At 52.1% G+C, this 27,965-nt stretch overlaps 2 protein-coding genes across 2 annotated transcripts; both read left to right on the top strand.

The window, feature by feature from the left end:
- Nucleotides 1-5,911: 5,911 nt before the first annotated feature.
- Nucleotides 5,912-10,111, top strand: ZNF785 (zinc finger protein 785). The gene is given in 8 exon segments (XM_066383673.1): nt 5,912-5,957; nt 6,807-6,906; nt 7,856-8,041; nt 8,043-8,216; nt 8,218-8,259; nt 8,261-8,349; nt 8,352-8,385; nt 9,730-10,111. Coding segments are annotated over 8 exon segments (1,053 nt in total).
- On the top strand, nt 9,048-27,755 carry LOC136404354 (zinc finger protein 764-like). Its single transcript, XM_066383672.1, has 7 exons — nt 9,048-10,783; nt 11,080-11,193; nt 12,305-12,824; nt 24,339-24,431; nt 24,591-24,916; nt 25,108-25,218; nt 25,997-27,755. The coding sequence occupies exons 1-7, from the start codon at nt 10,588-10,590 to the stop codon at nt 26,908-26,910; spliced, it is 2,274 nt and encodes a 757-aa protein (XP_066239769.1). The 5' UTR covers nt 9,048-10,587; the 3' UTR covers nt 26,911-27,755.
- The last annotated feature ends 210 nt before the right edge of the window (nt 27,756-27,965 follow it).

Below are 27,965 nucleotides of genomic sequence, written 5' to 3'. Positions count from 1 at the left end.
ATTCCAACTGACTGGCTTTTTTTTTTTTTTTTTAATTCATTTTAAAGAGGAGAGAGAGACAGAGAGAAGGAGGGGAGGAGCTGGAAGCATCAACTCCCATATGTGCCAGGCAAGCCCAGGGTTTCGAACCGGCGACCTCCGCATTTCCAGGTCGACGCTTTATCCACTGCGCCACCACCGGTCAGGCCCAACTGACTGGCTTTAAGGAGAGCCCCAGGAATTGCCAAATGAAGTCGCCTGAAATCGAATAAGGCAATGGTGGTTTCTTTTATCCCAGGTTGTAACTCAAGACACTTCTTGGGATCATACCAGTTCGCAGGTTTCATCCAGTGCTGGGCCTGCTTTCAGCAGCAGGCATGTGAACCAGCTGATGTAAGTCAGAGAAATGAGGCTGGTAATTTTTTATTTATTTATTTATTATTTTTTCTACAGAGACAGAGAGAGAGAGTCAGAGAGAGAGGGATAGATAGGGACAGACAGACAGGAACGGAAAGAGATGAGAAGCATCAATCATCAGTTTTTGCCGCGACACCTTAGTTGTTCATTGATTGCCCTCTCATATGTGCCTTGACCGCGGGCCTTCAGCAGACCGAGTAACCCCCTGCTTGAGCCAGGGGCCCTGGGTCCAAGCGAGTGAGCCTTTGCCCAAACCAGATGAGCCCGCGCTCAAGCTGGCAACCCTGGGGTCTCGAACCTGGGTCCTTCCGCATCCCAGTCCGATGCTCTATCCACTGCACAACCGCCCAGTCAGGCGGTAATTTTTTTTTAATGAAATGGATAGTCTTTCTTTTTTTTTCTTAATTTTTATTTATTCATTTTAGAGAGGAGAGTGAGAGAGAAAGGGGGGAGGAGCAGGAAGCATCAATTTCCATATGTGCCTTGACCAGGCAAGCCCAGGGTTTCAAACCAGCAACCTCAGCGTTCCAGGTCGATGCTTTATCCACTGCGCCACCACAGGTCAGGAGAGGTTGATAAATTTGAATTAATTACTACAGTAAATTTCTCAGCAATTCTGTAGGGCTCCTCAGTAACTTTGGAAAAATCCCTAACTATGGCTCCCAACTCAGCTTTATTTAGTCCAGGCAACGTAAAATATTAGAGGCTTAGCATTTTGGCTTAGGGGGTCTGACTCCAGACAGGGTCAGGGTTGGAAGTAGTGCCGAGAGGACAGAGAAAAAGGGAAGTCCAGTGAAAGTAACAGAATGAGGAAGTGGAGGGCAGAGGGAGGGTGAGTGGTGCAGTAAGGAGACCTAAGCACAGATGGCTGCCGCATACCAGGAGACAGGACAGGGAGAGGAAACGGTACAGAAAGGAAAGAGGAAGATGGCACTAGAGATAAAGAGGATGAGGAATGGGGAAAAGAGGCATCAGAAGCTGTTCTGTTTTCTTTCAATTATTTGTTGGCATCAGTTAATTTATAAATGGAGCCTGACCTGTGCTGGCGCAGTGGATAAAGTGTCGACCTGGGATGCTGAGGTCGCCGGTTCAAAACCCTGAACTTGTCTGGTCAAGGCACAAATGGGAGTTGATGCTTCCTGCTCCTTCCTTCTCTCTCTCTCTCTCCTCTCTAAAATGAATTTTTTTAAAAAAAATTATAAATGGTGTTGGGCAGATAAAATGTATTATGCTCACTTTGTTAAAGATAACAGGAGGAGGCCGTCGCTCAGGTGATATTAATGTGTGTTGGGGTGGGCTAATGGCAGGCAGAATCCTTTAGCCTGGGGCTTGGTTTCGGGATTAAGCTTTTCCCACCCTTTTTGCTGTAGGGCGGTACAATCCAATCATGCCTCAGAGAAGTGACTTTGTATTAGAGACTACCCTATTTTGTATATTGGATTAAAGGTTGTGAAGCTACACTATAAAATAGGGGCAGAACGGGACTTGGCTCTTGGTTCCTGAGATTATCATTAGAAGAGAGAGCAGAGGAGAGCAGAGAAAGGCCACGTGGAGTAGGCCAGGAGAAGCAGCCAAGATGGCGGAGTACTGAGTGAGATGCCAGTCTGTGTAGAGTTTGTATCTGGGATAAGGAAGGAGATGGGGAACTGAGGAGAATAAGGTTGGTGAGCTAGAAACCTTTGATTCTAGGAAACTCGGATAAGTCAGTGGCTTTGTGAGCACTGAGTGTGACTGGGTTTTGGAGCCCAGTGTGTATTTTTACTTGCCCGCTGGGTGCAAGGTAGGATTAAAGGTTATGGCCCACCAGTTTTTGGCTCCATGGTTTCTTTACCGACTGTCCGAATCCAATGCGAACCTGCATGGGCCAGGCTGCTTTGATAGTGGCCGTGGCTTCTGGCTTTACAAATGGTATTTGGTAAAGAGGTAACTCTAGCCTGACCAGGCGGTGATGCAGTGGATAGAGAATCGGACTGGGATGCGGAGGACCCAGGTTCGAAACCCCAAGGTTGCCGGCTTGAGCGAGGGCTCATCTGGTTTGAGCAAAGCTCACGAGCCTGAGCCCAAGGTCTCTGGATTGAGCAAGGGGTCACTGACTTGGCTGGAGCCCTCTAGTCAAGGCACATATGAGAAAGCAATTAATGAACAACTAAAGCGCTGCAACTACGAGTTGATATTGCTCATCTCTCTCCCTTCCTGTCTGTTGGTCTGTCTCTGGCTATATATTAATATATGCATGAGAAGGAAACTTAGTTTTTTGTGGCAGCTTGAGTGGCAGGGTTGATGCTGGACAAGGAGAAACTCGCTTCCTTCTGGTGTATGTAAAGTGAGTTGGGACGTGAATGAGAACCCGCCCTCCTTTCACTGCTTCCTGGCTCCATTTTGGATCAGGTTTCCTTTATTCACTTTCACAGCCTAAATAAATTGTTCCATCCACACAATGGAACACTCGCAGTCATTAAAAAAAGAAGCAGTCTCTATGTGCTGAACTGGAACAATATGGATAGTGTTTAGTACACTACTTGTGAAAAGAAAAAACATAAGATACTTTTATATACGGAACTATCTCAGTAGGACAAAAGAAACTGGTAACAGAAGTTGCGTTTAGTGAGGGGAAGGGGACTAGAGGAGGGAGACATTTTTATTAATTGAAGAATAATATGTATACACATGGATATGTTCACATATCTTAAGTGTACAGCTCAATTAACTTTAACAAAACCGAACACATCTGAGTAACCAGCACCTAGATCAAGAAACAGAATATCACTAGCAAACACCCTAGAAGCAAACGGGAATGCGTTACCCTGATTCTGAATAGCTTAGATTAGTTTTGTTTTTATACTTTAAATGAAGTCATATACTATACTACAATACTCACAAAAATTAGGGGATCAGGGAACGTGCAGATACTCCAGTACTTTCAGCCTTTTGTAGTGCATTTTCACCAATGAAATAAAAGTTGGTTTTGCATCTAATTTGCATAATCAACTTCCTTTGACTTGTTTGCTTTTCTGATGTTCTTGTTTAATTAAAAAAATCAAATGCTTCTTTTTATAGCTTCATATTCATTTTGAAATATCCCCTAATTTTTGTGAGCAGTATATTTTGTGTCTGTCTCCTTTTTCTCATTTGTCTACAACAGGGGTCGGGAACCTTTTTGGCTGAGAGAGCCATGAACGCCACATACTTTAAAATGTAATTCCGTGAGAGCCATACGACCCGTGTACATTACGCATTATCCAATAAAAATTTGGTGTTGGCCTGACCTGTGGTGGCGCAGTGGATAAAGCGTCAACCTGGAAACACTGAGGTTGCCGGTTCAAAACCCTGGGCTTGCCTAGTCAAGGCATATATGGGAGTTGATGCTTCCTGCTCCTCCCCCTTCTCTCTCTCTCTCTCTCTCCTCTCTATAATGAATAAATAAAATCTTTAAAAAAAAAAAAAATTTGGTGTTGTCGGGAGGACAGCTGTAATTGGCTCCAGCCACCTGCAACCATGAACATGAGTGGTAGGAAATGAATGGATTGTAATACATGTTTTATATTTTAACGTTATTATTTTTTTATTTTGTTTTTTTGTTTGTTTGTTTTAATTTTTATTTTTCTGAAGCTGGAAACAGGGAGGCAGTCAGACAGACTCCCGCATGTGCCTGACCAGGATCCACCCTGCATGCCCACCAGGGGGCAATGCTCTGCCCATCCGGGTGTCGCTCTGTTGCGACCAGAGCCAGTCTAGTGCCTGAGGCAGAGGCCATGGAGCCATTCTCAACGCCCGGGTCAACTTTGCTCCAATGCAGTCTTAGCTACGGGAGGGGAAGAGAGACAGAGAGGAAGGAGAGGGGAAGGGGTGGAGAAGCAGATGGGCGCTTCTCCTGTGTGCCCTGGCCGGGAATCAAACCCGGGACTTCCGCACGCCAGGCCGACGCTCTACCACTGAGCCAACTGGCCAGGGCATTATTATTTTTTTATTAAAGATTATTTATTTATTTATTTATTTGTGTGTGTGTGTGTGTGAGAGAGAGAGAGAGAGACAGACAGACAGACAGAAAGGGAGCGAGATGGGAAGCATCAACTAGTAGTTGCAGCAGTTAGTTGTTCATTGATTGCTTCTCATTTGTGCCTAGATGGGGGTGGGGCCTCCAGCTCAGCCAGTGACCGCTTGCTCAAGCCAGCCACGACCTTGGGCTTCAGGCCAGCAACCCTATACTCAAGTTGGTGAACCCGAGCTCAAGCGGATTGATCCAGCGCTCAAGCCAGTGACCTTGGGGTTTCTAACCTGCGTCCACTGCGCCACCACCTGGTCAAGCAATAAATAAAATCTAAAAAAGAAAACATTTATTAAGTACTTACTTCGTGCGGGGTTCTACACTAAGCACTTAGCTAAATTTGGAGGCCAGAAGATGCCTTTTGTTAAAGAAAATAACACAGGCCTCAAATGGTGATACTCATGCCAAAAGTCCATGATACCAAACCTAGCTTTTTTTTTTTAATTTTTAAAATTTTTTATTTTTGTATTTTTCCGAAGGTAGAAGCTGGGAGGCAGTCAGACAGACTCCCGCATGTGCCCGACCGGGATACACCTGGCATGCCCACCAGGGGGCGATGTTTTGCCCATCTGGCCCTTGTTCTGATGCAACGAGAGCCATTCTAGTGCCTGAGGCGGAGGCCATGGAGACGTTCTCAGCGCCCAGGCCAACTTTGCTCCAATGGAACCTTGGCTGCAGGAGGGGAAGAGAGAGATAGAGAGGAAGGAGAGGGGGAAGGGTGGAGAAGCAGATGGGCGCTTCTCCTGTGTGCCCTGGCGGGGAACTGAACCCAGGACTTCCACTCACTGGGCCGACCGGCCAGGGCCAAACCTAGCTTTTTTTTTTTAGCGTTTTAAATTCACTTTAGATAGGAGAGAGAGAGAGAGAGAGAGAGAGGGAGAGAGAAGTGGGGTTGGGGCAGGAAGCATCAACTCCCATATGTTTCTTGACCAGACAAGTGCAGGGTTTCAAACAGGCGACCTCAGCGTTCCAGGTTGACGCTTTATCCACTGCGCCACCACAGGTCAGGCCAAACCTAGCTTTAATATTGATACTTGATCTAATTGCAGTTTCAACCTTTCCCAGAAACATAATCTCAATCAACCAAAACGAAATTTTCTGATCAACCACCAGTAAGGTAATCTACCAGATGGGCCCCTCTCCATCCCTTCACTTCCCTTCCCACCTCCTACAGAGGCAATCTAGGAAATAAAAACTTTCCCCTTCACACATACACAGGTGCGCGCGCGGTGTCCTGTCCCCAAAATAATCCTTCCTTTTCTTGCTAATAGAATCCTTGCCCCAACCTTTTTCTTATAAAATCTTTCCATTTGTACATCCCCTTGGAGCGCCCTTCTAGTCACTGGACGGGATGCTGTCCAGATGTATGACTCGCTTAATAAAGCCAATTAGATCTTCAAATTTACACCTAGTTTTTTGTCCCTCCGGGTTCTGCGTCTGAAAAGGGGAAGACATCTGTGGCCTCCGGGCATGGGTCAAATCCAGTACCCAGTGGGGACCTGCTCCCGCCACCGGGGTGAGGTTAGCCCTCCGCGAGCACCCAGAGCGGGGTGCTGGAACAGACCCACCCAGCCACACACCCACACAACGCCCGCCCGCCCCTACATCCGCCCGAGTTTTCCCCTCCAAGCCCCGGACATCCAGACCTGCCTGTAAGAGGACTCATGGAAATAGCTGAAGGGAGTAGCCTCAACCAGTCAAAAACCCCTCTCTGATCTCCAGTCCAGGAAAGCCAAATTGAGAGACCCGGCCGGCCCTCAATGCCCGTCGCCGGCAGACCCGTCGCTCCTCCACAGTCAGCTTTCAAACAGGCCGCCCCGGCCGCACCAATCACAGCCTCCCTTCTTGCCGCCCGCTGTCCAATCAGCGCGCGCCATCTAGGGTGTCTTGGCCGGGGGCGGGGCCAGCCGCTCGTCCGCGTGCCCGGGTACGGAAGGGCGGGTGAGCAGTGGGCGTGTCGGTCGGAGCGGTGCCGCCTTGGCTTAGGGCCGGACTGGAAGCCCTCGTGGACTTTTTCTGAGGGAAGTCAGGGAAGCTCTAGCGTTTCCACAACCCTGGAAGCCTCTCTCTGCGAAGTACCGAGGGGCTTCCCACGGCGCCGCCCGGCAGATGTGCCGGGGAGGCCGGGCGCGGCGTAGGGAGAGCAGCCCAGGGGCCCCGAGCTCGTGGCCGTGCACTTCTCCCCCGAAGAGTGGGGGTGTCTGCGGCCCGTCCAGACGGCCTGGGCCGGGACGTGCTGCGGGAGACCTACGGCAGGAGGGTGGATGGACCTAGAGACGGGTGGCCTGGAAGTGTGGGGCGCCGAGAAAGCAGCCGCACCCTCCCCTCCGCGGCTCTCAGCCGAGCCCACTGTTTCCCATCGCAGGGTTTTCAGGCCCCACACCCGCTTATATCTGTTGGGTGGAAGATGAGGTGGAGGCGTGGAGCCACGGGCCCAGGATCCAGAGTGTGACAGCCGGGCAACTGTCAGCAGAGGCGAGGGAAAGGTCGCACATACTTCACCTTGAAAACCCTTTCTCCCTTCTCCACTCGGATCCTCAACACACACTGTCCCCTACAAAGCCCCAGCGTGTCTCCCTGCACCTCATCTCTAGAAAAGTTCCTATCTCTGCAAAATGGCTCAACGGACCAACTAAACTGGGATTTACAGTGCCACTTAATCATGCTGGACAACCCCAGCTTAATGCAAAATAGTGCATGAGTTCCAAGGCAGCTAAGGAAAAGGGGAAGTACATGTGATTTGATTTTTGCTTTGATATAATGAAGACAGATATTCCTTTTGGTTATTAATTATGTGGGTCACAGGGTAATGAATAATGCTATTCATCACAGGCGTTTTAAAAAAGAATATTGGTTTTTCCGGCAGCTATAGTATCATAAATGTGTATTCCCAGAAGGTGTTTGGTGGAAGCTAGAGAGCAGTCCAAGCGTAGACTTCTTGATAATGGACTTTGGCGGCACCTTGGGAGGTCAAAACAAAGAGATGGAACATGGGAGTGGCTCTCAGAGGGGCTGCCATCACAACGCTGCCTGCCCAGAGCTTTATTAGAACTCTAGGTGGAGCTCCATTAAGACTGGGCTCACCTGACCAGGTGGTGGCGCAGTGGATAGAGCGTCGGAAGACCCAGGTTCGAGACCCCGAGGTCACCAGCTTGAGCGTGGGCTCATCTGGTTTGAGCAAAAATTCACCAGCTTGGACCCAAGGTCGCTGGCTCAAGCAAGGGGTTGCTCAGTCTGTTGAAGGCCCATGGTCAAGGCACATATGAGAAAGCAATCAATGAACAACTAAGGTGTCGCAATGTGCAATGAAAAACTAATGATTGATGCTTCTCATCTCTCCATCCCTGTTTATCCCTCCTTGACTCTCTCTCTGTTTCTGTAAAAAATAAAATAAAATAAAGACTGAACCAGCAGACCACCCTACTCTTGCCCGGATTGTGGCTGCAGCTTCAGCTATCTCTCCCTCCTGGCCAGCCACAAGTAGCCCTTCCCCTGTGACCAGAATCAAGTTCATTTCACCCAGCACAAGTACGAGGGATTCCTGGCTATACACAGGCAGGCTCACGCTGGGGGGAAGCCCTCTCAGTGTCCAGACTGCAAGTTACTTCACTTATCCCTACCTGCCGGCTCTCCACCAGCACAAGCACGCAGGTGAGAAGCCTTACAGCTGTCCCCGCTGCCTCCGTTCTGCCTACACCTTTCTGCTGGCTATCCACAGGTGTGCACACACACTGGCCAGAAGCCTGTCCTGATGTGGCCTCTGCTTTACCTACTCCTCTCCTCAGTCATCAGCATATCCACTCTAACAGCTGGCCCTTCCTGCCCCAGGTGTGGGAAAGGCTTCAACAGTGGGCTTGTCGCTCTGGCAAGGTGGCAGCAGCCTGCAGTGGGGTTTTCAGAACCACTCCCTGTTTGGGAGACCAGGATCCTTCAGTTTATTTCTGGTAATTTACGGCCATATTTTAAGAGTGTGGTGATAGAGCTCACAGGAGATGAGTCGAGTTTTCTCTGGAAAGAGGCAAGATTTACGTGTTTGGGGTTAAGGAAAGCAAATGAGTATTTAAGGGAAACAAAGCTCTGTGTTAAGAAATGAACAGAGTGCCTGACCGGTGATGGCACAGTGGACAGAGCGTTGCCCTGGGACGCTGAGGACCCAGGTTCAAAACCCTAAGGTTTTGAATGCGGCTTGAGTGTGGGGTCTTTGCTTGAGCATGGGGTCATATACATGATCCCAGGGTTGCTGGCTTGAGCAATGGGTTCCTGGCTTGGCTGGAGGCCCCCCAACCAGGCACGTGTAATCAATGACAAAGTGACTCAACTACAAGTTGATGCTTCTCATTACCCTTCTCCCTTCCTGTCTGTGTCTGTCTCCTTTTTCTTCCGCTTAAAAAAAAAAAAAAAGGAAAGAAAGGAATGAAGAACTGACACTATATGGATAAACCCTGAAAACGCTACATTAATGACAAACCAGGCCCTCTCCTTAGCGCGGTTGGTTAAGAGCCTCCTCCTGAAATAAGGTTTGATACCACCTCCCACCCACAATGGTCAGGGCACACACGGGAAGCAACGAAAAAACGCACGACTGAGTGGAACAACAAATGAATGCTTCCCTTCGCCCTGCCCTCTCTCTCCCTCTCAAAAAAAAAAAAAAAAAAAAAAAAGACAAGCCAGACAGGAAAGGCCACATAGTGTACGACTCCGTTTATATGAAATATCCAGAAGCAAATCCACAGAGACAGAAAGCAGATTAGTGATTGCCGGTGGGCTGCAGAAAGGGAAGAATGGGAGTGGCTGTTCAGTGGGTAGGGAGTTTCCTTTAGGGGGTGAAAGTAGTGACGGTTGTACAAGGTAAATGCACTAACTGCCACTGAGTTGTATAGTAATATAAATGATGTGTACGTAATGGTTTATGGAATGTGTATTTTACCACAATAAAAAATTGTGTACTGACTGGAAAGTGTGCATAAGGAAACATTCTGGATAATGTCAGTGCCCTGTATTTTGTTTGATAATACGGTTGTATACATGTCAAAACTTGGCGAATTTTACAATGAAGATCTGTGCTTTTTATTGTATGTACAATATAATTCAAGTTAATAAAAAGGGTTAAATATGTAGTTGCCTTTGGAACAGGGGAAAGGGTAGAGGGGACTGCTTTATTCATTACAAAACTTCTGTAGCACTTTTTAAAACTCATACACAATTAATTAATTAGGAAAAAATGTAATTTAAAATTTCCCGTTCCAATTCGAACCTCACCAAACACATTCCTCCGCCCGCTGCTCCAGTCCAGAAGCTGAGCGAGCCGAGCGGGGTGTGCAAGGGGTCGGGTGGGCTCCACAGCTGCGGTCGCGACTGGAAACGCGTACTTGCTTTCTACCTCGGCTGTCGCCAGAGTTTGGCCAGAGTGCGAGCGTCTTCCCGCAGGGACCGGAGATCGGATTCCGCCGTCAGGAGGTTTGGAGGGAAGACCGTCAGGAACACAATCCCGGACACACACGCCAAGGTCCCCCACGGGTTGCTGACCCAGCGCGGGCGCCCTCTCCAACGCCCAGCCCGTCCCCGACCTCGCGGCGCAGCCGCTTCCTGCGCTCGGGGCCAATCACCGGCCGCTGCGCGGTGCCCGCAAAGGGAGGCGCTGGACACCGCCGGCCCACCCACCTTTTTTGAAGGCAAGAAGGCACCCCACGATCTCCCCTGCGTTCCTTCTTCCCCCTAAAAACGCACCTTCAGCAGCCATTTTATTTGAGGGCAAGTGGACGATGAGACCCGGGAAGCCAGACGGGCGCCATGTTTGATATGATCCAAGGACGGCGCCCTAAAGAGCAGTCAGTGCCAACTGAAGCCAGGATGTCGCCATATTTTCTGAAGGCACCTTCCGGGTCCCTCAACCCGGGTGTCTATGGCCAAGCTGCCAAGAAGTGAATAAACACCCAGGGGGTTGGTTTGTCCCCGTCAGAACCCTCGAATCCCTACCCTCGCAGCTGGTCCCCGCTGCTTCAGTCCCTGCGGCTGCGTACGGACGGCAGGGCTGGCAGGGACCGCGGCCTGGGAAGCCGTTCCCGCGGACGACGAAAGCTCAGCCGGGAGCGGGGAGGCGGTGGCCCCGGGGACAAGGCGGCCACAGCTCGGGGCTGGGAGGCCCCATGGCGCCGCCCCCAGCCCCACTCCAGGCGCTGACAGCTGGGGAGACCCGCCCTGGTTGCGAGAAGCCTGGGTCCGTGAGCTTCGCGGACGTGGCCGTGTACTTCTCCCCCGACGAGTGGGGGTGTCTGCGGCCCTCGCAGAGGGCCCTGTACCGGGACGTGATGCGGGAGACCTACGGCCACCTGGGCGCGCTCGGTGAGGCCCGGTCAGAGCTCCCCCCTCCTCCACTGGGGTTCACGGAGGAGATGGTAGAGAGGGACTCCGAGGACTGTGAGCCCTAATTCCAACAGCACCAGCCACCTCCAATTCCCAGGGCTTCAGGTACCCCCTGGGGAGTTCTTCCATCGGAACCCACTTCCTTCAGGCAGGGAGCATTGAGACTCGACCCACGTTGAACGTTAGTTCTGAGGAAGTGCCCTCACCCTAGCCAGGGGTGCCATCTTCCCAGGGCAGCCTCTGGGGCTAGCACTGTGATCCCTGTTCTCTCCCAGGATTCCCAGGCCCCAAACCAGACCTCATCTCTTGGATGGAACAGGAGAATGAGGCTTGGAGCCCAGCCGCCCAGGATCCTGAGGAGGGGGAAAGCGTGGGAGGAGCTCGGAGAGGTGAGGGACTGTCCCAGTTCTCCTCGCACCTAGCACCTGGCGCTCCCGGGCTTCCTGTCTAGCAGTGTTTTTTTCTCAGATCCCCACTCCCAGCTTCCCTGAAGGAGTGAGAGAGAGCCACCCAATGTGGGATAGTAGAGGAAAGGAGGCAGACCTGGTCCGAAGTTTTCAGAACTTGAGACCGGAGCAGGAAAAGCAGGAGCCCGAGTCCAACAACACACAGGTTTCCAGGTCCCGGCTGTAGAAAACACCACTCATTCTCCCCTTTTCAAGAACTAAAACCCCCTGTGAATGGAAGTGACCTCAAATCTGCCTTTCACATTCCTCAAGCAAAGCAAATGCCCAGTAAAACATGAGAAAATGCCCAATAGTTGACAATTTGGCTCTTCTCCCCTAGTCACCCTCTAGCACAGGGGTCCCCAAACTACGGCCCACGGCCGCATGCGGCCCCCTGAGGCCATTTATTCCGCCGCCACACTTCTGGAAGGGGCACCTCTTTCATTGGTGGTCAGTGAGAGGAACATAGTTCCCATTGAAATACTGGTCAGTTTGTTGATTTAAATTTACTTGTTCTTTATTTTAAATATTGTATTTGTTCCCGTTTTGTTTTTTTACTTTAAAATAAGATATGTGCAGTGTGCATAGGGATTTGTTCATAGTTTTTTTTATAGTCTGGCCCTCCAATGGTCTGAGGGACAGTGAACTGGCCCCCTGTGTAAAAAGTTTGGGGACCCCTGCCCTAGCAGAAAGATCTCCAGCAAATAAGTTTTCTCCTCTTTAAACATCTTACTCTATAGAAAATTAAGGAAAAAAATCACACTAATAATACTGCTTATTGAGCATATACTAGGTGCTTAACATGCTTCTACTGATTTTAGTGCAACAACCCTATAAAGAAACCGTTATAATTCCCATTTGACACATGAAGAACCAGGCCCAGATGAGTTACTCAAGTTGTCTTAAGAGATTTGAACTTGTTTACTGTCCTTCAAAGCCTGTGTCTTAATCACTGGGCAGTACTTTTGTGGCACTTCTTTAAATAAAAGCATCCCAAACCCGAGACAGTGTAAACAAAGGTGTTTTCCAATGTATCTTGATTCCTGTTTCCCAGGAGATGCCCCCAATAAGAAGGAAGAGGAACCCGAAGAAGTACCAGGAACCAAGGGACCCAGAAAACCTCCTGGGAAGGCTCGGCCTGCGGAGCTGGTTAAATACAACCCTGACTCGGCCATCAGCAAGGCCTCAGCCAGAGCACAGCTCCCGACGAACGCTGCCTGGGACCAGAGCACAGGTGCGCAGCCCCTGGTCCCGGTGCCCACCGTGGGCTCTCAGGCCAGCCAGCGGCGCCACGTGTGCGCGGACTGTGGTCGCCGCTTCACCTACCCCTCGCTGCTGGTCAGCCACCGGCGCATGCACTCGGGAGAGCGGCCCTTCCCCTGCCCTGAGTGTGGCATGCGCTTCAAGAGGAAGTTTGCGGTGGAAGCGCACCAGTGGATCCACCGCTCCTGCTCTGGGGGCCGGCGGGGCAGGAGGCCTGGAATCCGGGCTGTGCCTCGAGCCCCGGTGCGGGGTGACCGCGACCCGCCCGTGCTGTTCCGGCACTACCCGGACATCTTTGAGGAGTGCGGGTGAGTGGCTCCCATGTGTGGGGCAGAGCCTGACCTCGGCGATAAGGACCCACTGGGCCCTGCGGGAGGCTCCTCACTCACGGACTTGGGAACCCAAATTCACCCCTTGGGCTTCCCTCGAGGATCCCTCCAGTTTTCAAACATGTAAAAAGGAAAGTGCCTGTAAAGATTCAAAGAGATGAACCTTGACACCCCTCTCCCCAGTCTTTCTAAAAAAATGAGGATAGTGAGAGGCTAGACTTTTCTCAATGTTATTTCAGTAGCAGGTGCAACCAAGATCTTTTCCACTGTCTCAAAAAACCCTCCCTTGCTGCTTACCTACTTGAGAAGTAAATGCGGAGAGGACTAAGGCCTGGGGAAGGGGCCTAGGTGGAGGGCGTGGGCAAGCCCGGCTGGCGGACTGCAGCAGGAAGCCCCGGAAGTGGAGTAGGCGGACAGAGCACAGAAGCCCCAGCTCAGAGCTAGTGTCTGCCTACACAGGGTACCGCTGGGAAGCCCGCGTCCTCCCAGCCTAACTCCCTCGTCTATACAGTGGGGATTCCTAATACCTACCTCAAAAGAAAGGGTTACTGTGAAGACTGAAACTTTAACAAAATAGTATGTACGACTTAGCAAATGTGCAATAAACGTGTGTTGAAAGAGTGAATTATTGACATTTTACACTTCAGAAAGGCAAAGGAGACAGGGCGCGGATAGCAGTGGCCATGTTTTGCAGACGAGTAAACTGAGGCTCAGAGAGATGAGGTGATTTTCTTTCTTTTTTTTTTAAGCAAGTGAGAGAGACAGACAGACAGACATGAAGGAAGAGAGATGAAAAGTATTAACTTGTTGTTGCGGCACCTTAGATGTTCATTGATTGCTTCTCATATGTACCTTGACTGGGGGCTCCAGCCGAGCCAGTGACCCCTTGCTCAAGCCAGCAACCATGGGCTCAAGCCAGCAACGTTTGGGCTCAAGCCGGTGACCTTGGGCTTCAAGCTGATGACCATGGGGCCATGTCTATGATCCCATGCTAAAGCCAGCGACCCTGAGCTCAAGCTGGTGAGCCTGCGCTCAAGCCAGAGACCTCGGGACTTTGAACCTGGGTCCACAGTGTCCCAAGTTGACACTCTATCCACTGCGCTACCGCCTGGTCAGGCGAGGTGATTTTTTTCAACATCTCACTGCTTTAAAGCAGCAAAGCTGGAAGCTGACACAGAGCCCAGATACTTCTCCCATTCTGTCTGAGCAGAACAGTCAGGGGCTCGGGCGGGCGAGAGGCGAGAGCGGGGAGCTGACAGGAACCAGCAGGACAGCAGACAGCAGCACCTACCAAACCAGGGTTCCGGCCCTTAGTTCCCAGCAGAGAGTGGCCTTCCTTTGGAGCTAAGGGTGGCTCCTCTGGGCTCAGGGCTCAGCGCGGCCGCCCGGAGAGTCGGCAGGAAAGCTGAGAGCCCCGCCAAAGCCAGTGACCTTCACTAAGAAAAGGACCGTCACTATTCAATGACCTTCTGTTGGAAATAAGGGGATTTCAGGCTGAGGAGGGCTGACTTCGGTCTGTCACTCGACAAACAACATCTGAGGCCTCTGGGGGACATGCTGACTCAGGAAAGAGTGATTGGGGCTGTGATGAAGGGTGCCCAGCTTGACCTGTGGTGGCGCAGTGGATAAAGTGTTGACCTGGGATGCTGAGGTCTCTGGTTCAAAACCCTGGGCTTGCCCGATCAAGGCACATATGGGAGTTGATGCTTCCTGCTCCTCCCTCTCCTCTCTCTCTTTTCTCTCTCAAATGAATAAAGTCTTTGAAAAAAGAAAAGAAAAAACAAAGGTGTCCAGAGGCACCGCCAACCTGTCCTGGTTGGTGATATACCAGGAGATGCATCTTGGAACAGGAGAGGGTTGCGCCTCCCAGAGAATAGTAGGTAGTAACTGGTGTGTGGGGAGATTGTCAGGCAAAGGGAGCAGCAAGGGATCCTTGTCTCATAAAAAGGATAAAAATGGACACAGTGTGCCTGACTGGTGGTGGCACAGTGGACAGAGCATCAACCTGGGACACTGGTCCTAGGTTCAAAACCCCGAGGTTGCTGGCTTGGGCGTGGGCTCATCCTGCTTAAGCACAGGGGCTTGAGCATGGGGTGGCTGGCTTGAACATGGGATCAGTGACATGACCCCGTGGTCACTGGCTTGAGCCCAAGATCGCTGGCTTGAACAAGGTGTCACTCACTCTGCTGGAGCCTCCCGGTCAGGGCACATATGAGAAGCAATCAATGAACAACTAAAGTGCTGCAGTTACAAGCTGATAGTTCTCAACCCCCTCACCCCAAAACTGACCCCGTGTTGAGGTAAAAATGTGGTCTCTGGAGTCAGACTATCGGGGTTAAGATCCTGAGTCACTTTTTAGCTATCCAATCTTAGGCAAGTCACTTCTTACCCCAAGTCACCTCTCTGTGCCTTAGTTTCTTCATCTGTAAAACCTGAATAATAACAGCATCCTCCTCATAAAATTGCTGCAAAGATGAAATGAGAATATGGAAGAGCACCTTGTACATCAGTGTTTAATAAGCACCAGTTATTGTTATTATTCTAACCAATACAAAACAGGATGTGAGGAAGACCAAGAGGAGACCTAGGCAGGTCTTCTGAAACAAGAAGTGGTTCAAGCTGGCCTTGGAATGATGAGAAAGACTTCAACCAGGATAGGCACGACAGGAATAAGGAATGACAGTAGTTCTACTTGACTGAAACATAAGGAACTATGTAATGAATAGTGGAGGACAGATGCCTCAGGGAGGTGGGTGCCACGCTGGAAGGGCCACAGATACCAGCAGAGGAGCTTAAAGGTTACTGTCAGGCACTGAGGAGCCATAGAAAGTTCTTGAGCAGGAGCAGGACTGTTTGACAGGTACTGTCAGGAAATGTCAACAGTTTGGAGTGTGACCTGTGGGAAGAGACAACACTAGAGGCCTGCTGGGCACCTGCTCCCAGACAGCTGGTCAGGAGCTGGGACCAAGCTAAAGAGCAAGACCTTTTCTTGCAGTTGTTGCTTCCTGACCTTGGAACTGGGAAGAAAGATACCCGTGAGACTTCTGCCACAGAATCTACGGCTCAGCCACGGACAATACGAGCTGTGAACAAGGGAGACCCAGAGGTTTCAAGCATGGAGAGCTGGACCAGGGAGCCTGACTGCTGGGCAAGGGGCAGTCAGGAGTGGGAGGGTGTGGAGGCCAAGGGCTGACCAGGCCTGGAGAGGGGCGAGGCAGAGAGAAGGAGAGCTGGGGAAAGGAGGGGGAGCGGAACCAGGCACAGTGTGTCAAGCACAGCACTGCCCACCAAGGTCAGCATGAGGCGCAGGACGCGTGCTGTACGCTCTTTCTTTCTCATTTATGTATTTAACAGACATCTAGGAAGCATTTACTATGTACTGGGAACTATTCTGTGTGCCATGATATAGCAGGGAAGACAGACATAGAAATCCTCTTGGAACTTACATTTTAGTAGGGTGAGGAGACAGGTGACAAGCCAATATATGTATAAATAAGAGAAGGTACTCTATTGCAAATAATAAGCACTACAGAGGAACTAAAACAGAAACTGTGCTGAAAGTGCCTGCTGCAGTCGGATACCTAGGCTGGACTTGGTGCAGAGGAGATGTTTGAACAGAATTCCAAATGATGAACAGGCCTGGCCTGTGGTGGTGCAGTGGATAAAAGCGTCGACCTGGAATGCTGAGATTCCAAGTTCGAACCCCTGGGCTTACCCGGTGAAGGCACATATGGGACTTGATGCTTCCTGCTCCTCTCCCTTTCTCTCTCTTCCCTCTAAAGTGAATAAAGCCTTTAAAAAGAATTAAGAAAACAACAAAACAAATGATGAACAGGAGCCGAGGGGAAACGAGTCAGCCAGGCAAGATGTGGGAGTTGGGGAGGGCAGAGTTTCAGAGGCTGGGGTGAAGGGCGGGGCGGGCTTTCTGAACAGAGGAGACAGCAGCTGCCAGGCCCTTAGGTAAGGATGAGTGTGGGTGAGGTGCAGAAAGGACACCGGTGGCGGGTTGAGGAACTGAGCAGAGATTTACAGATGAGCGTGGAGTGAGGGGAGGGTATGGGTCATAGAACTCTTATTTGTCATATGCAAAATTTGAATTTAGTTCTAAATATATTGGGAGGTGGCCCTGGCCGGTTGGCTCAGTGGTAGAGCGTCAGCCTGGCGTGCGGGAGTCCCAGGTTCGATTCTCGGCCAGGGCACACAGGAGGAGCACCCATCTGCTTCTCCACCCCTCCCCCTCTCCTTCCTCTCTGTCTCTCTCTTCCCCTCCTGCAGCCGAGGCTCCACTGGAGCAAAGTTGGCCCGGGCACTGGGGACGGCTCCGTGGCCTCTGCCTCAGGCGCTAGAATGGCTCTGGTTGCAACAGAGCAACGGCCCAGATGGGCAGAGCATCGCCCCCTGGTGGGCATGCCGGGTGGATCCCGGTGGGGCGCATGCGGGAGTCTGACTGCCTCACCATTTCCAACTTCAGAAAAATACAATTAAAAAAAAAAAAAATATATATATATATATACATATATACATATATATATTGGGAGGTCACTAGGTTGTTTTGTTTTGCAGTAAAATATATACATAATAGAACCATTTTAAATATTTTTAGGTGTACAGTTTAGTGGCATTAAGTACATTCACACTGTTGTGCAACCATCACCACCATCCCTCTCCAGGACTTTTCATCTTCCCCAGCTGAAACTTTGCAGCCATTAAACAATAATGCCCCTTGTCCTCTCCCCCAGCTCCTGGCAACGACCATTCCACTTCCTGAAGTGTCATGACGCTTAGATGAGTTAACAAGCAAAAACACTTAGAACAGAGTCTGGCATATAGTAAGTGATCAAGCAAGGTGAGCGATGATCATTAGTCTCCGTCATAGCAAGGAACCAATTACAGCTCTTGCATAGTCAGCCATTGTTCTGTCAGGAGAGCTTAGAACTGGGAAATCAGGGTGCACATATAAGTGGAATATTAAAACAATGAGTCCTGTCATCCGTAACTCATCTAATTTTTTAATGCAATCAGCCATTAAAATTTGGAAAACAAGAAAAAAATGTTTATGCAATCATATTTTAATGAATTAAGAATTCAGCTAACTTTAAGGTCAACAGTGGTCAGTAAAGTAATTAATTTTTTTTTTTACAGAGACAGAGTCAGAGAGAGGAATAGATAGGGACAGACAGGAAGGGAGAGAGATGAGAAGCATCAATCATTAGTTTTTCATTGCAACACCTTAGTTGTTCATTGATTGCTTTCTCATATGTGCCTTGACCCAGGGGCCGCCGCAGTCCGAGTAACCCCTTGCTCGAGCCAGAGACCTTGGGTCCAAGCTGGTGAGCTTTGCTCAAACCAGATGTGTCTGCGCTCAAGCTGGCGACCTCGGGGTCTCGAACCTGGGTCCTCCATGTCCCAGTCCGACCCTCTACCCACTGCGCCACCACCTGGTCAGGCAAGTAAAAATATTTTTTAAAAAGTTTTCTTTATTGATTTGAGAGAAAAACATTGATTTGTTGTTCCACTTATTTATATATTCACTGGCTGATTCTTATATGTGCCCTTGACTGGGGATTGAACCTGCAACCTTGATGTTATCAGGACGACGCTAATCAACTGAGCTACCCAGCCAGGGCTCTAGTAAATTCAAAATATTAATGTTGCTTTTCTGCAATCGGCCTGGAGGAAGAGGCGGGAGGTGGTGGAAAAGGCCCGAATTTAGGTGTGAAGACCTGGAGTCTCTAATGGGCTGCCTGACCTTGGGTAACAACGGAGTCTTCGTTTCGTCCTCTGAGAAAAATGGACTGGACAGCAGAGAGGTATTGGGCCCAGTATCCTCAAAGATCTAGTCAACCTGTGGAAATTCCAGATCTAGGTAATAGACATGTACAGAGATACATAGAAACATCAACTGACAATTTCTGGAGGGATATTTAGGAAACTTAAAAGAGGAGTAAGACTTCACAGAATATTATTCATACCTATTAAATAAAAAAAGCTGAGAAACGGTTTGCTAAAAAAAAATTTTTTTTTTTTTTTTTGTATTTTTCTGAAGCTGAAAACGGGGAGAGACAGTCAGACTCCCGCATGCGCCCGACCGGGATCCACCCGGCACGCCCACCAGGGGCGACGCTCTGCCCACCAGGGGGCGATGCTCTGCCCATCCTGGGCGTCGCTCTGCCGCGACCAGAGCCACTCTAGCGCCTGGGGCAGAGGCCAAGGAGCCATCCCCAGCGCCCGGGCCATCTTTGCTCCAGTGGAGCCTTGGCTGCGGGAGGGGAAGAGAGAGACAGAGAGGAAGGGGGGGTGGGGGGTGGAGAAACAGATGGGCGCTTCTCCTATGTGCCCTGGCCGGGAATACGAACCCGGGTCCCCCTCACTCCAGGCCGACGCTCTACCGCTGAGCCAACCGGCCAGGGCCAAAAATATATATAATAATATATATATATTTTATGAACGCCGGCCAAGGAGTGGTTCCCCTTGCGGGGATTAGGAAGTGGACGTCTGGCCAGCAACCCCCAGAACGGTGGCCGCGTTTCTCTCTCCGCTAGACCCCTGTCGCCTCCCTCACTCACGCACCCCAGGCCCACCTTTCGCGCGCCGGACAAGGGAGGGCGAAGTGGCTGCGGCCATCTTAACTATGGGCAAGAGTGTTGTCAAGGCTGCTTCCGGAACAGGAAGCGTTCTAACCCGAAGGGGTTAATAAACCAGGTCATCAACAGCCGGCCGACAGTGAAACTGTTAAATGTCTTTCTGTAAAAGGGAAAGACGCTAGAGTACCACTATCTTTTCTAAGGGCGCCCAGAGTTTCTCGGTCCGAAGACCACCGAGTTCGCGTAACCAGTGCTCAGCGTCCTAGAGCGGCCCCATCCAGAGATAGTTCCGGTCTCCTAGGTTCAGAGGCACAGGGTCTCCGGAAACCGGATTTCCAGCAGTATTCCTCCATGGAGTGGGGCCGGGCCGGGCCGGGCTCTCTCCCGGCGCCTGCTCCTGGCTTTCCGCAGAGGCGCCCGCGAAGGCCCGGCCGGAAGGAAGACGAGGGTGGAAAAACCAGAAGCCGTGAGCTACGTGGAGGAGGCCGTGTGTTTCTTCTCCGAGGAGTGGGGTTGTCTGCTGCCCGCCTAGAGTTCCCGGGCCCCGGACGTGATGCACCTGGGCGCGCTCCGTGAGAGCCGGCCGACCCTGGTCTTTGAAAAGGGAAGGGGGCGGGTGGGATGGGCAGGTGCCTGACTTGCCTCCACTGCTGCCCCAGGAGACTGCTCCTGTGATTCCCCCCAGATCACCCTAAACTGAAATTCATAACCGAGCGCCCCGACACACTTCTCCAGGATTTTCTGCAAAAGAATTCAGAACCTGTGCCACGACGCGAAGGCCCATGGCACGCTAACTTCCAGTTCAAACCAAATTTCTTCCTACAGGCAAAGCGGTCCCAGTTGGCTCCAGCTAAATTGGATCTTTGGTTTTTGGACGTGCTGTTAGCTCAGTGAGCCTATGCTCTTGCTGTTCTGCTCTCTATACACTACACCTCCAAGTCTAATATCCCTCAATGCCCTTCTCATATGCTGTTTCCAAGAGATTCCTCCTGGAGCTCTTCTGCCCCATGCTGAAAGTAGAATTGTGGCTCTGTGGCTGTATAAACCTTAGCAGCGTCGGCCCAAATGTCCCCATACCTGTGCCAGCAGAGCTCTTACTTGACATCGCTCTCCCTCAGTGTAAATGTAGAGTTTAGTGTAAAACTTAGATTTTTTTAAAAATTCATTTTTAGAGAAAGAGGAGGCAGAGAGAGAGAGAGAGAAGTAGGAGAGGAGCAGGAAGTATCAGCTCCCATATGTGCCTTGACCAGGCAAGCCCAGGGTCTCAACCAGCGACCTCAGCATTCCCGGTCGACATTCTATACACTGCGCCACCACAGGTCAGGTGGGGTTTAGTGTATAACTTAGGGCAGGAACGTGATCTTGGTTTATCAATGCCTCCAACACCTGGAAGATCTTGGTGCCTGGCAAGAAAAAATTTCCTGAGTGGTTAGGGTTCTTCCCCAGGATTCCCAGCCCTAAAACAGCCCTCCTGGATAGAGCAGGAGACCCAGCTGTGGGGTGCAGATGCTCAAGACCCCCAGGAGGGAGGAAGCCTGGGAAAGACTGAAAGGTGAGAAGTGGGGGCCAAGGTGAGAAGCTGGACGGGAAAATGTTTTGTTCACAAGAAACATCATCTACATGTTCCTTAGTAATTAAAAAATGGCTTTTGTTGATTGATCTTAGCAAAGAGAAAGGAAGGGGGGAGAGAGAGACAGGAACATCGGTCTGTACCTGTTTGTGTCCTGACAGTGGATTGAACCTCCACCTCTGTGCTTCGGGATGATACTCGAACCAACTGAGCTATTTGGCCAGGGCTTGACCCGAATTTATCATACCCACTGGAGACTGAATTTTTTTTTTTTTTTATAATGTGAGAGGAGGGGAGGTAGTGAGACAGACTCCCGCATGCACCCTGACCAGGATCTACCTGGCAACCTGTCTGTGGCCAGTGCTTGAATCCACCAAGCTATTTTTAGGATGACACACTCAGACCACCCAACCCATCCTCAGTGCCTGGGGCCAATGCCCAAACTAATCAAGCCACTGGCTGAGAAAGGGGAAGAGAAGCAGATGGTTGCTTCTCATGTGTGCCCTGGCTAGGGATTGAACCCAGGACATCTTCCTGCTGGGCCAATGCTCTATCCAGTGAACAAACCAACCATCTTAACCTCTTTCTCAGTTGACTTTGAGGCATCTAATGGTCCCATGATCAGGTCATGCTGTATGAGTCAAAACTCTGTCAGTTGCAGTGTGAATTCAAGCTTAGGATGAAGGCAGTTCACCTTTCTGTCTCCAGGTGCCTGGGCCCTGTAACAGCTACTCCTCTGGTTGATCCTGAGGTAGGTGGGAATATTCCTGACTCATGAGCCCTTCAATTGGCCAGCACAGTCTAGGGGGAGCTTCCAGGGGCTAGGTATCCATCTGAATGCTGCCATTGGGAAGGTTGGTTCTGTCACCTGAACATAAGTAGACCTTGGAGAAGTAACTGGCAAGTTTTGAATCTGCTATGTTTCACAGAAGCCACTCAGAAAAACAATACGTTTGGCTTGACCTGTGGTGGCGCAGTGGATAGAGCATTTACCTGGAATGCTGAGGTTGCAGGTTCGAAAACCTGGACTCGCCTAGTCAAAGCACGTATGAGAAGCAACTACTACAAGTTGATGCATCCCGCTTCCCTCCCTTCTCAGTCTAAAATCAGTAAATAAATTTTTTTTTTGTATTTTTCTGAAGCTGGAAACGGGGAGAGACAGACAGACTCCCGCATGCGCCCGACCGGGATCCACCCGGCACGCCCACCAGGGGCGATGCTCTGCCGCGACCAGAGCCACTCTAGTGCCTGGGGCAGAGGCCAAGGAGCCATCCCCAGCGCCCGGGCCATCTTTGCTCCAATGGAGCCTCAGCTGCGGGAGGGGAAGAGAGAGACAGAGAGGAAGGAGGGGGGGTGGAGAAGCAAATGGGCGCTTCTCCTATGTGCCCTGGCCGGGAATCGAACCCGGGTCCCCCGCACGCCAAGCCGACGCTCTACCGCTGAGCTAACCAGCCAGGGCCAGTAAATAAAATTTAAAAATATATATATATATTTGGGAAGGGTCAGGAGAAGGAGTCTAGTAGTTGTCAGGAGCCCCTGGAATCAGAAACACCTGGTCTATAAACCTGTGACCAAGACTTTCCCAGTGCCCCAGCCCACCCTATCTGCACCCAGCCTTATCGCCTGGCACTAATGCAGCACCCTCGTCCCTGTCCCAAGTGCAGTCGTGCTCTGCCATCCCCTCTGCCCAGTGCACGCTATGGAGAGGGACCCTTTGCAGCTAGTGTGACACTTGCCTCCACCTCAGCTAGTACCTTTCATGCTACATGCTGACTCAGGCAAGCGACCCTAACCCCTGTCCCTGCTGGGGGGGGGGGGCTTCGGCCAGAGGCCCGCCAGCCTGCTGCTGTGGGGGAAGCACGCACTAGATCCAGGGTGTCAGGCAGAAGCCTCAGGAAGGCCTTTGGAAGTGTTGGTGGCAAAATGACACCAGGTGTTAGACATCAGTTCAGCAACCTTGGTACTTGAGTTCTAGCTAAGAAAGAATTCGGAGTCAAGATTCAAACTACAAGAGAAAGTTTCTTTAGAAAGTCATAGAGTTAGAAGGGAGCCGTAGGAGAAATGGGCTCAGGAAATGAGTTACAGACACAGAAGAAGGGCCCTCGGAGCTTAGGGGAGGTAGGGGGAGAAAGAGAGAGAAACGCCTTGAGAAATGGGAAAGAGGGCGGAAAGGTGCAGGTGTGCTCCTTTCTGGGAAGAGAACACACACAGGGTCCCTGTCGTAAGGGCTTTTATCACAAGGTCTCCAAAGAGGACCCCAATAGACTATCAGCTTTTCGGGTGGGCCCCTCAGGGTCATGGTCTCCACCTATTGGTTGGCGCCAGGGCAGGGAATCAGTAGTCAGTGCAGCTGGTCCCGATGCCAGCCGTACCAGTTGCTCTGTCTGATTTTGCTGCTTCTCTGGGCCTGGAGCAGAAACACAGCTGAGGCCTAGATGTCATCTCCGGGGGTTAATGCTTAATTTTGCCCATTGCTAGGCACCTGGGACTCTTGCCCTGGGTATGCTCTGCCCCTGGATAATCGTCCCTATTCTGCTCACGCCTAACCCTACTACATCCAGACCAGCCTGAGCCTGCTCAAGATGATGTGCAAGAAATTTCCAAGAAATGTGTGACGTGCCGTGACTGATGAGGCTGGGCCAAGGAAAAGGATCAAGCCTTCTTAGGGCAGGGTGTTTATGGAGCGATGTGGGGGCACAGTCAATAAATATGCACAATGAGAGAGGTTGGTTAGCTTGTTTATTTTGAGAGGGAGATCTAGAGATGGAAATGATGGGGGGAGTCGGTGCCATTTGCTGAGTTAAAGACCCTCAAATGGGGGAGGTTGAAGAAAGGGGTGAGTGCATTCTGAGCCACGTCAAGTCTGAAGTCCCTGTGGGACATCCATGCAGAGACGAAGGGGCAGATAGTTCCCTGGTCAAGAGCAGTAAAGAGCCAGGCTAGAGGCAAATGGTGTAGCTATGTTGGGGAGGCGGCCTCTGGGGGAGGGGAAGATCGCAGAGGGTCCTTCGGACCTTTATTCAGATCTCACCCTCCTCTCCCCTAGCTGCCCTCTCCATCTCCTGAAATAAAAGCTCCCAGAATTTCAGGCTGGAACAACCTTCCAATAGAGAACGTTCTCTTTTACCCACTTTTTTTTTTTTTTTTTTTTTTTTATCCTCAACATTTGGGAAAAGGCTGCTGTCACCCAGTGATGGGCCAAAGCCCAATTATAAACGGCCCAGCCAGGAGAAATCACGTCCGAGTTCCCAAAGGCAGGGCGGGCTGGGTCAGGGCTTGGAACCGGCGGTGGCCCAGCTCCGACCACCCGCCTCGCCGGGTCAGTCCTCCAACCCCGCCCAGGCTGCGCTTCCCCGCGCGGCGGGGCGGGGAGCGGCGCGGGGACATGGTGGCCCGGTGGCTCCCGGGCGTGGCGTGGCGCCTGCTCCCGCACTGGTAGCCGACGGCCGTTTCGGTGGAGGGCTGGCGACCGAGCCACCCGGAGGCCCCGGGATGGCGTCATCTGGACCAAACTGCGTTGGAGCCAGGTCTGCGAGGCCGCGATTCCGCCATTTCTCAGGAAGGCGTCCTCCGGTCCTGATTGTGTCCCTTCAGTCACCACCTCTTAGCTTCTAGCCACCCTGGTGGTCCCCGGGGAGGCCGCTTCCTGCGGCCCGCGGCCCGACCTTCGGACCGGCGCTCCCGAGCACGTGGGGCCCCGCGGACCCGGGGGCCGGCGCTTCCCATGGCGCCGCCTCCGGCCCCGCTCTGCGCCCGGGAACAAGGGGAGGCCGCGCGCGAGGGGAGAAGCCCCGAGCCCGTGAGCTTCGCGGACGTGGCCGTGTACTTCTCCCCCGAGGAGTGGGGGTGTCTGCGGCCCGCGCAGAGGGCCCTGTACCGGGACGTGATGCGGGAGACCTACGGCCACCTGGGCGCGCTCGGTGAGAGCCCCACCGCTCGCCCGGCCCCCGCATCCTCGTGCGCCCGGCCCAGCCTCGGGGCCTCGCATCCTCGGGCGCCCGGCCCAGCCTCCGGGCCCCGCGCGGGAGTGTGAGATCCTAGGCCCCGACGTCGGGACCGCGGGCTGGGCGGCGGCCAACCGGCAGCGTGGGTTTGCGTTCTTCTCCCCCAGGATTTCGAGGCACCAAACCCGCCCTCATCTCCTGGGTGGAGGAAGAGGCCGAACTCTGGGGTCCAGATGCCCGAGATCCAGTGTCGGGAGAGTGTCTGACAGAAGACCCAGGTGAAGTACTGGGGACTCCGTCTCCCGGGGACCTGCTTGGGACCTGACCCATCCTGCTACCCTCTGCCAACTCCTTATCCTGCGCTTTAGTTTCTTCCCTGAAGTGCTTTCCCAGCTAAGGAGGTTAGGCCTGGCCGCCGCCTAGCTTCAGGATTCAGCCTGGAAAGGGGCTGAGTGTGACCAGGCTCCGCTGGGGCGTGGGGCCTCGGCGCAGATCTGAGCCCTCTCATCCAGCTGGTCGCTGAGCTCTGTCCAGTTCCACCTCATCCCTCCTGTTTGCCTGCATCTGGCTCCTCGGCCCCTCCTGTGTTTTAGTTCGCTTTCTTTTGTGCTATTTTCACAGCAGCTCCCTTGCTCTTGGCTTTCACTGTTTCTAGTACTTCATCCTGGCAACGTGTTGCACCATCCCAGCCCCCTGAACTTGGTTCAGCCCGGGTCAGGTCTCTGCTGATGCTGCTCCTGCTGCCTGAGGCATCATCCTGAAGCATCCACTTATCCAGCTAGAATCTTTTCCGCCTACCCCACCCTCTGCATTTCCCCAGCCCCGAGCTAGAGTCTACTGTTGCTTCGTACTCTCCCTGTCGCTTTTCTTTCTGTCCTTCGCAGCTGAAGAAGAGGTGTCGCTCCAGGCTTCCCTGCTGGGACCCTGTGTGTACTGAGCTGAGTCCCAGAGGCAGCTGTGGGTCCAGAAGTGGCTTCTCTGTCACCATATGGGGTGTGGAATTCAAGGACCAGGATACTAAGCCAGGGTCTGAGCTCTTCCCTTATTTCCCAGCAGATTCCAGAAACAAGGAAGGGAAAGGACAAAGAGAAGGCCCGGGGGCACTGGAGAAGATCCTTTCTTGGGCTGCTCAGCCTCTTGGGCCGAAGGCTCTCAGACCCCCTTCTGCTGGGACCCTTTACAGTTTGGAGCAGCAGTCCAAGGTGCCCCGCCGGGGTCGCCCCCCACTCTTTGCCCACCCGCCTGTCCCAAGGGCAGACCAGCGTCACGGTTGCTACCTGTGTGGGAAGAGTTTTGCCTGGCGCTCCACGCTGGTGGAGCACCTGTATACCCACACGGGTGAGAAGCCCTTCTCTTGCCCTGACTGTGGCAAGGGCTTCGGCCAGGCCTCCTCCCTGAGCAAGCACCGCGCCATCCACCGTGGGGAGCGGCCCCACCGCTGCCCCGACTGTGGCCGCGCCTTCACCCAGCGCTCTGCCCTCACCACCCACCTGCGGGTCCACACGGGTGAGAAGCCTTACCGCTGTGCTGCCTGCGGCCACTGCTTCAGCCAGAGCTCCGCCCTCTACCAGCACCAGCGGGTGCACAGCGGCGAGACCCCCTTCCCCTGCCCCGACTGCGGCCGCGCCTTTGCCCATGCCTCGGACCTACGGCGCCACGTGCGCACCCACACAGGCGAGAAGCCCTACCCGTGCCCAGACTGCGGGCGCTGCTTCCGACAGAGCTCCGAAATGGCAGCCCACCGGCGCACTCACAGCGGGGAACGCCCCTACCCCTGCCCTCAGTGCGGCAGGTGCTTTGGCCAGAAGTCAGCCATGGCCAAGCACCAGTGGGTCCATAGGCCTGGTGCCGGGGGACGCAAGGGCCAAGGTGGCAGTGCGTCGCCTGTGCCGCTGGCCCCTAGCCGAGGAGGCCTGGACCCCCCTGTGGGCTTCCAGCACTACCCAGAGATATTCCAGGAGTGTGGGTGACGCCTCAAAGGAGAAACGACAAAGGGTGCAGGTCTGAACATTCCCCGGGGCCCAGGCTGACATCAGTGCCGAGCCTCTGGGGGCTCCAGGGAGGCCCGAGAATTCTTTGTAAGAGTTGGACCAGGGGGACGAGGCCATCTTATTTTAGGCCATTACTAGCTTGATATGCTGACACCTCACTTTCTCCTGTCCTAGACTCTAGAAGCCCTCTTTGCTGAGTTAGGGCTGAGGTCAGAACTCCCAGTAGATGTCTGCTGTGAGAAGAAAAAGCTGTTTCGCAGCTTAGGTGTGTTAAGAGGATTGAGGTAGAAGGGAACCTTATTTTACCCGTTGTCTTTTTACTGCGGAAGTTAATAACTGATGGCCATGTACTGAATCGGGCCTGCAGCTCTCTTATTTTGGGGGCCTAATCAGAATTTTAAAATGTTACAAATTATTGGTTAAGATTTCACACAAAACCATAGGTTTCTGACTTCCCTTGAGAAAGCCAAAGATTTGGCAACTACCTAAACTCCCACAAAATCACAGCTGGCGGGAGCTGGAAGAAGCTGTCCCCTTTGGATGGAGCTGGAGTCCGCGTTGTCGCCTCTCCTCATCTGCTCCTGAGCAGCAGGAGCCGGCGCTCATGGCTGGGCCGTGTCTCTGGCCGAGCTGGCCCTCTCCCTCTGCTGTTTCCCACTCGTTCTCATGACCTGTTGGGCGCCTCTGGTCTCTGGCGCTTGTGTCTGTAGCATTCACGTTTTCCCAAACCAGGGGTTCGGGTAGACAGCAGTATATATGTAAAAGGGTGGCAGGAGAGAAGTAAAAGCAGGCTTTATTTTATATCTTGCTTGCATTGCATTTTATGACTTACAAAGTACTGTCTTGTCCATGAACTCATTTCACCCTCATAACTGCCTGAGGAAGGGAGCGTCCTACTTGGACAGGACAGCCCGGTTAGGAAGAGGCAGTCAGGACTAAGTCTTGCCCCAAACCAGTGGGATTTTTTTTTTTTTTTTTTTTTGTATTTTTCTGAAGCTGGAAACGGGGAGAGACAGTCAGACAGACTCCCGCAT

The sequence above is a fragment of the Saccopteryx leptura genome, chromosome 4, assembly GCF_036850995.1.
Source record: "Saccopteryx leptura isolate mSacLep1 chromosome 4, mSacLep1_pri_phased_curated, whole genome shotgun sequence".
Classification (NCBI taxonomy): domain Eukaryota; kingdom Metazoa; phylum Chordata; class Mammalia; order Chiroptera; family Emballonuridae; genus Saccopteryx; species Saccopteryx leptura.
This window is presented reverse-complemented; position numbering and strand designations above follow the sequence as displayed.

Bases quoted from the DNA above. Each gene is read 5' to 3' on its own strand.
- LOC136404354 (XM_066383672.1), top strand. From the start codon at position 10,588: ATGGCGCCGCCCCCAGCCCCACTCCAGGCGCTGACAGCTGGGGAGACC. The intron at 10,784-11,079 runs GTGAGGCCCGGT...GTTCTCTCCCAG, and splicing joins CGGCCACCTGGGCGCGCTCG to GATTCCCAGGCCCCAAACCA. The intron at 24,432-24,590 runs GTAGCCGACGGC...GTGTCCCTTCAG, and splicing joins TGGCGCCTGCTCCCGCACTG to TCACCACCTCTTAGCTTCTA.